The sequence below is a fragment of the Gouania willdenowi genome, chromosome 15, assembly GCF_900634775.1.
Source record: "Gouania willdenowi chromosome 15, fGouWil2.1, whole genome shotgun sequence".
NCBI lineage: Eukaryota > Metazoa > Chordata > Actinopteri > Blenniiformes > Gobiesocidae > Gouania > Gouania willdenowi.
The window spans coordinates 16,139,395-16,147,054 of NC_041058.1; the positions used below are offsets into that span (position 1 = coordinate 16,139,395).

Below are 7,660 nucleotides of genomic sequence, written 5' to 3' on the forward strand. Positions count from 1 at the left end.
TAGGGTTAGTGTATAGATAGATAGATAGATAGATAGATAGATAGATAGATAGATAGATAGATAGATAGATAGATAGATGAGTATTTGATTTTCATTTTTTTTTTTTTTAATTGAAGTTCAAAGTATTTCTTATAAGGGTCAAGAAGGGATGAACAAATGAACAAAGCAAAAGACAAAAAAACGTCCCTTTAAAAAAAATAAAGAGTAAAAAAAAAAAAAAAAAATTGTTTAGCCGTTGACTCTGACAGAATAACGCCCTAAATTATTGTCTTTTTTTATCTTAACATGAAAATCAAATAACCACTCATTTGTGTTTTTAATAATATCCCTTTCTGAAACTAAAGCATACTTGTTTTTAATGGTGTATCTGGTCAAATAGTTTGATCCATACAAACTGCACAGAGAGCGGAGGAAACGCCCAACCTGGCAACCCAACTAACGGGCTTTTCCTGTGTGTTCCTGATAAACTCCTCCTATTTATGTAAATTAGTCTTAGTATCCGGAAGTCCACAGTCCCGTGACGATCAAACAGTGCTAGCTTAGTATCGGAATGATCGCAGTGCTTCTCTTTTTGCAGCTTTGAACACTTTGAGCAGGTATCGTCCTTCAGCTGCTCACACGGGGCAATGCGCTGGAACACAGTCGGACTATGTATCCTTCCGCGGCGGGATGTGGACTCCCTCCTTCGGGGCTAAACGCGATGCCGCTCGGTGTAGCCTCCGCGGAGCCCCGGGGTCAGACCTGTGTTTCCCACAGGCTCGCAGGATAGTTCACACAACTTCTTACCTCCGGGCTTTCCCCCGTGTTGACAGACCAAAAACATGGCGCGGTGGGTGTTGGAGCAGCTGTCAGACATCAGGGACTACACTGACAGTGAGGAACTGACTGACAGACTTCACACGACGGACAGTGTGTCAGATGTCCGCCTGAGCCCGGATGGTCGCCACGTCCATGTCATCCTCCGCCAGCCTCAGGTCGGTCTTGTGACTTTTGATAAGTATGAAAAGCCTCAGCTGGCTCAGGACCAGCACAGACTCAGCTCTAGGCTAACACGCACTGTTCCCATTGTGGATGTTTTATACTTGGAGCATCGGAGTGGGACTGCAGTAGTGGTGGCAGTGATCTACGAGAATGGAAAAGTCGAGTTTTGGAAATTCCAGGAGTGTAAGCCCGGCTGGACTCTCCTACAGACCTCTGATCTATGCAACAGCCCCCGAGCCAGAGTGGTGTCAGTGTGTGTGTGCTCCAGCCTCATCATCTGGTGTGAGGAAAGGCCTCCATCTGAGAGCTCCAGCAGGAACAAACTCACCTACTGTGTTTGCAGACGGGACTACAGCGTGTTAGACGGAACCGTCAGCCTGGGAGGAGTGACAATCTGCCTGCACAACAATCCTAAATTCACCCTCATCAGCTCTGGAGAGTTTGTGCATCTTCTTCCAGATGTGGAAATAACACCCGTCTCCAAGTTTTTCCTCTCCTGGTCTCTTCGACAGGACACCTTCACCGTCAGCACCACATGCAGGAACACTCCTGTGAAGAAGCTCTCCGCTAAAGAATCCGACTTTAAGAAAGTGGTTACGGATTGTTTGGGGTATTTATCAGCTCGCCGACCTCCAGAGATCTGCTGTTTTTCTCCTACAGCGTGTGGCGGCCTCCTCCTGCTGCTCAGCACGGGCTGGCTGTGTCTCCTGCAGAAAGACGGAGTTCTACGTCAGGTGTACAAACTGCACGGCCATTTGCTCAAACAGACGACTCGCACAAGCTTTTGTTTGTACAAAGACGTGTTGGCGTTGCTGATGGAGCAAAATCTCACCCTGATAGACTTGAACTGTGGTCGAGAGCTAGAAAAGACTGTGGTGAAACCAGGAGGGGTCTTGTATCCACACCAGTGTACACCTCAGCTGCTGTCTGGAGCTGGAGTTTTTCTGCTGTTAGAGAAGGACACAGACTTTAGAACCTCCAACGCCAATATGAAGTCCTCCATCTTCAGTAATGTGGATGTCCTACAACCAGGAGCTCACATGGTGGAGGCTGTTTTTGAAGAGGCCTGTAAATATTACCAGCAGAGGAGCCTGAGCAGCACCAAGCTCACTGTAGAGGCGCTGAAGAAGGGCGGAAGGTTCCAGGCTCCCATCTCCTTAGCCTCCATCCTCAGGGAGTACCTCAGCACAGGGAGTAAGCAGAAGGAAGCACACGGGTCCCAGAATGGAGAAGGAGGAGGAAGAGGGTGTATGGTGGGACAGGATAAGCTGATGTGTTCCCTGGAGACTGAGCTCAAAGCTTTGGTTGCCCTGGAGGTGGTGAAGGGGAGTTTAGTGAGGGGGGGTGTGGATGAAATGGAGTCCATGTGTGAGCGTTTGGTGGAGCAGGAGGTGGTGAGGCTGCTGTTTTCTCCTGAGCTGGATGAGGAGGCTCTGCTCTACCTCAACTCCATCTTCAGCCTGTTCCCCCCCCAGGCCTGGAGGGCGGCCCAGGCTGCCCTCCAGCTTCACTACAACGGTAAGGGTTGTCTATCCAGCAAAGCTTCCCCAGATGTGTGGAAAACTGTCCTCAGTGCACCTGCCACCGTCTCCACAGCGTGTAGAAATGGCGGTTTGAAACCCAATCACAGTCTTAAAATCGACGTCATCACCAAATGTAAAAGTAAACCTAATGCCCCCCTGCCTGTGTTTGAACTTTTGTGCCAGTCCATTTATCACTTCCAGCCCAGCTGGCTACCACAGTTCCTGGAGCTGGCCCAGCAGCAGCAGGGCTTGGCTGGACTGGGCCTGAGCCTGGTCACCTCCACGTGGAGCTTTCCCAGGGAGAGTGGAGAACACACGGTGCCGCTCTACAAACGGGCCCTGTGCATCCTGTCTAGCTCTAAAACAGACAAGGAGCCGCAGCAGGACCTGGAGGTGGAGCTTCTTCTGGTCAGCGGGCGTCACAACGCCATCCTGCGTGCGCTCAGGATGCTCATTAGTGAGCAGAAGTGGGAGCGTGTCGCCCAGGTGGCCCAAAGCTTCTGCAAACAGAACCCTTTGCTCAACAAGGATATTTTCACTATTCTACTCTGTGAGGTGACTCAGCACAGGGACCTGGACCCTTATTTGGACCTGCTGTGGGCGCTTTGCCCAGAGGACTTAACAGTCACTAGCATCCTAAACCTGGTGCTGGAAAACCTCCCCTCTCCCAGTAATCCCTCGCTTCCTTCATCCTTCTCCATGTCCTCCTCCTCCTCCTCCTCATCATCATCTACTGCTGCTCCTTTCAGTGACTCACAGCTGACCATCGGACTGTTAAAGCCTCTGCTGAGGAAAGTTCTGCTGAGGGAAACCAAACCAAGTCAGCATTACGCCGACATCCTTCAGTCGCCCTCGTTCTCGCCCCCAGCGCTTCCCCCCAGGTCTGTAGAGAACCCCAGCTCTATTGAGAAAACCGATCCCTCTCTTCATAAGGAAACCCCTGAACATCAAACAGAGAAACGTGTACAGAGGGTCAGGCTGGTGCTACCTGCCAACCCCGTGTGAAACACTCACCTATTTGTCCAAAGTGTGAGATGACAATCATTTTAAAACAATCAAATCAAACAGGTATTATCAGAATGGTGCGATTACCTACTTTTGCTATTGTATGACTGTTGTATGCCATCACGACCAGAGATGTAGACGTGTGTGCTGAGGGCTCTGACCCTGTCAATAATATACTGACACTGATGTGTGTACTTACTGTGTCTGTGATGCTATTTAGCCCTGAAACCGTAAACTGCACAGAGATGAACATGTTTCTAACTTCTATTACGCAAATATTTAAAAAATTGTAAAATATTGTGTGAGAACTCGAGTTTGGTTTAAATAACTCACTAATACAGTTTGTGCTGCCTTCGGCTGTATTTCAACGACATGTGGCAAAGTTTAGCTTCACGCTGGAAAAATGTCTCTGCAGTATTTATTCCACTTGTACAAAGCTTTGGAATACGAGTTCACTTTTGGTGATGATTGTGTTAAAAATTGATTTTTTTTTTTTTTTTTTCTGCATTCACCCGTTTCTAAGTTAGCTGGAATTCTAACGTGGTGTTAGCTTAACTAAATTATCCTCCGTAAACAGAAACCTAAGGCAGTGAAACTCTCCCATTTTCTCCTGTCTTCCCAGCCCGTCTAACGGGACATTCCTGCCGAGTATTCAGCATAAAAGATTCACTGTCTAACTTATAATTCAATTTTTGTGGTAATTCTGTTAGGACTCGTGTGTGTGTGTGTGTGTGTGTGTGTTGGGACATATGACTAAACCAGCCACCCTCCCACCAGGTCACGTATACCCTCCCTCATGCAGACCATGTTATCAGTGATGATAGAGATTGTGTTCTTTCTGCCCTTTTATACAAACAGCAGTATTCTTCCAGCATGTTTAAGGAAATGTTTTCTGATTTATTGCGTGAGACAAAAGTGTGTCGATGTGCCTTTTTGTTCAATTTCTAAATGCAGAAGTGTTCTCGTTGTGTTTGAAATGAAGTGTTTTAAACGAGAGCAATCCATGTGTTTATGTGGGGATTTTTGACAATCAGCCTCCAAAACGCTCCCAGTGCCTTTTCACACTGGCTGCTCTTCATTTGCAGAACAGTGACACATTTCTAGCGTATCTGCTCCACTGTCTCTGTGTTCTGCTGAAAGACTTAAAGGTTAAACGCGCTGGATTGTGGATGCTTCCATTACCTCTTTGTAAGTTAAATTTGCACTTTTCTTCTTAAAGATTTAATCAAAAGTCTCCATTTCAAGCTCTGAATAAGTCTGAAAGACTGTTCAAGGCTTTGTGTTTTGTTTTGCCTGTGACGCTTTGGTTTACTGGGATAATCAAAGTCCACTCAGCCCAGTGTCCATATTAATAATTAATCTGCCTGAGAAGTTGGACGTGTTTATTGTAAACAGCCACACATTGTCTGCTGTATCTTATTAAACTTCAAATATAACTGGTTTTCTGTCTGAGTTTTATGTACACAGTAATCATGCTCTGTATTAGAACTGTAAATTACTGGTAATAATGGTCAACATTCTGTGTTTTTTGGACTTTTTTTTTTTCCTCTTTCCTTTATTGGACTGGACTACAGCCAGTTGAACCATCAGTGTAATGCTGAGGTCAGCATGTCCTTTACAGTTGGCGTACAGTACTTCACTGACTCAGAAAAACAGTCTGATGGTAGGGAAACTTAGCTTGTGTAATCTCGATTATTTATTTATACGGTCCACATCTCTGACCTATCTATTATATACATATAGATATATTATATATCATTTTTAAATTAGTTTTTGTCATAAAACACAACTTTAGTTTAGTTACAATTTAGTCTGCAGGAATGTTTGTTATATAATAAGGTTTAATTTATTCAGACAGCTTTTTTCAGGAAGTGTACTAGTTTTCACTGCCAACTGTCAGTCTTCCTCAGAGGCGTCTGCTGACCGCATTGATGTGACGCAATCAACTGACAAAAAAACATGTCAGAAGATCAAAGTCAATTTCTTGAATAAATGAAACCTTAACATATTATTAGAATGAACCTTGTGGAATTCTATATTCTAAATGAGGATTTCATTTATTTAGCGCACATTAAAAAAAAAAACAAGGTTTAAGGTACAAGGAGGGAACAAAGCCCAAAGGGCTTGTACAGGAGCTCCACCCCTTTCAATAAACACAAACAATTTAAAATAAAGGCTAATAAACAAACACTTATAAAATCAGGAGGAAAGAAATGCACATTTATTGTTTGATATAAGTGGAAAACTAATATATTGACAAAGTTCACAAATAATATCCAAAGACAAATGAAAATATTGAACAAAATATTCATTGAAGATCAAAAAAGAAATAGAAGTAATTCGGTGTAATGTAGGAGGATTCATGAATGGATACGTTTCAGTTGATTAATATTGATCAACCTGATGTAAGATGGTATTAATGTTTGTAAATAAACACAGATTGAATGTGATCATTGCATAAGATTACATTAGCTTTCTTCCTATTGGATCATTTACAGCAGGGGTGTCAAACTTATTGTAGATCGGGGGCCGAACGAGTAGTTTCAACATTATTGTGCCCTAGTTTACATTTCTACTGTACGTATACCTAAAACACAAAATATGTAAGAAACTGACAACATCCAAGCAATGAGTGACAGATATCAGCCCCAACTTTACATTTCCTATTTTTTCTGAACAATTTCTATTCAATTTCTGGAAATATCATGATTAAATAATATCATTTTGAGTTTCTTCAACAGTTTAACATAAAAAAAATGACTACAATCATGAGATATTAAGCACTGGGAAAAACTGTGAGCCAATGTAAATACAGTATTGTTGAGTTTCATTTACACAATGATTCATGTTTTCTCCATCATTTTTACTTTCTCCAAAGGGCCGAATTGGATTCTCCAAAGGGCCAGATTTGGCCCCCGGGCCATGAGTTTGACACGTGACTGTCCAGGCTTGTCCATAAAATAAGAAACTTAGTAATGATTGTATTTTGTCCCACGTGAATATTATAGTTTAGTTATGAGTTGACAAAAATATGTTTATATTTTGATAACGTTTTTTGTTCACGTGTTGTTTTTCTTTAAATAGTCATAATCTACTTGAAAAAAATGTAGTCCATGAAAATTATAATGAGCGTTTTCAGTCAACAAAAATGAACACTGTACAAGTGGGAAACACACTGAGAATTCAGTGTCTTCCATTTATGTTGGTGTATAACAAAAGCATACTCCATCATTTACAGTATATTCATGTTGTTTTTATATTTTATATGTATTCATACATCTTCCCCTTCTTTCCACTCCATCTCTGACCTTCTTCTTATTGACTTCCTCCCATATCAGCATCTCTGTTCAACGTTTGAAGTCCTGCTGGCGCTGAAACCCTATCGATTGACTCCTTCCAATTATAGATGACGTACTGTAAACAGTAATCTATCCCAGCAGATGCTGCCTGGCCTTCCCTGGCACACTGCGACATGTCTGTTCGTCTTTGAATAGCTGAATGAATTCGACAGGAGAGCTCCAATTAATGCATGGACAACACAAGATTCAAAGTATCTGCACACTGATACTCTCACATATACAGTATAATATTAGCTCTATCAGTTTGACCCAGTAGAAATTGTAGAAGTTTTCCTTAATGTTAATGTGTTAATAGTATTTAAGATTAAAAAAAAAAATGAAGGGACAAACCGTTGTAAACCTGAGACACTAATCGGTTTTCCTGGTTAATTATTAAAGCAAGTCATCCAAAGTGGTGAAGGGAAGCTGTTTGGTTGCTCATTACCCTGTAATGGTTTCCAGTATAATGAGCAGCTGAGGCTTAGACTGTTGTGTGTGAAGTAAGGGTGTGTGTTGCCTGGCGCCAGGCATTACACTGATTCCTATCAATATGATACGATTTATCCTGATATTAAAGTATAAGGCAATTATTGCAATTTTTATATATATATGACTTAAGAAACAACTAATCTGTACATTTGTACACCTTCATGAGAACATTATGTATGAAATATATTTATATATATGTATTTTTTTATTTTTTTTTAACTTTATTTTCATTTGCAATTTTATGTTTAACCTTTGTAAAATTATTGTTTTTGGTTTATTTTTGTTTTGCGACATTATTTGTATGTTGTAAATTGCAAATAAAAA

General features: G+C 42.1%; 1 protein-coding gene across 1 annotated transcript; it reads left to right on the plus strand.

Annotated features, from left to right (window-relative positions):
* Positions 1-495: 495 nt before the first annotated feature.
* hps6 (HPS6 biogenesis of lysosomal organelles complex 2 subunit 3) lies at positions 496-4,949 on the plus strand. Its single transcript, XM_028469616.1, has one exon. The coding sequence runs from the start codon at positions 822-824 to the stop codon at positions 3,507-3,509; it is 2,688 nt and encodes an 895-aa protein (XP_028325417.1). The 5' UTR covers positions 496-821; the 3' UTR covers positions 3,510-4,949.
* The last annotated feature ends 2,711 nt before the right edge of the window (positions 4,950-7,660 follow it).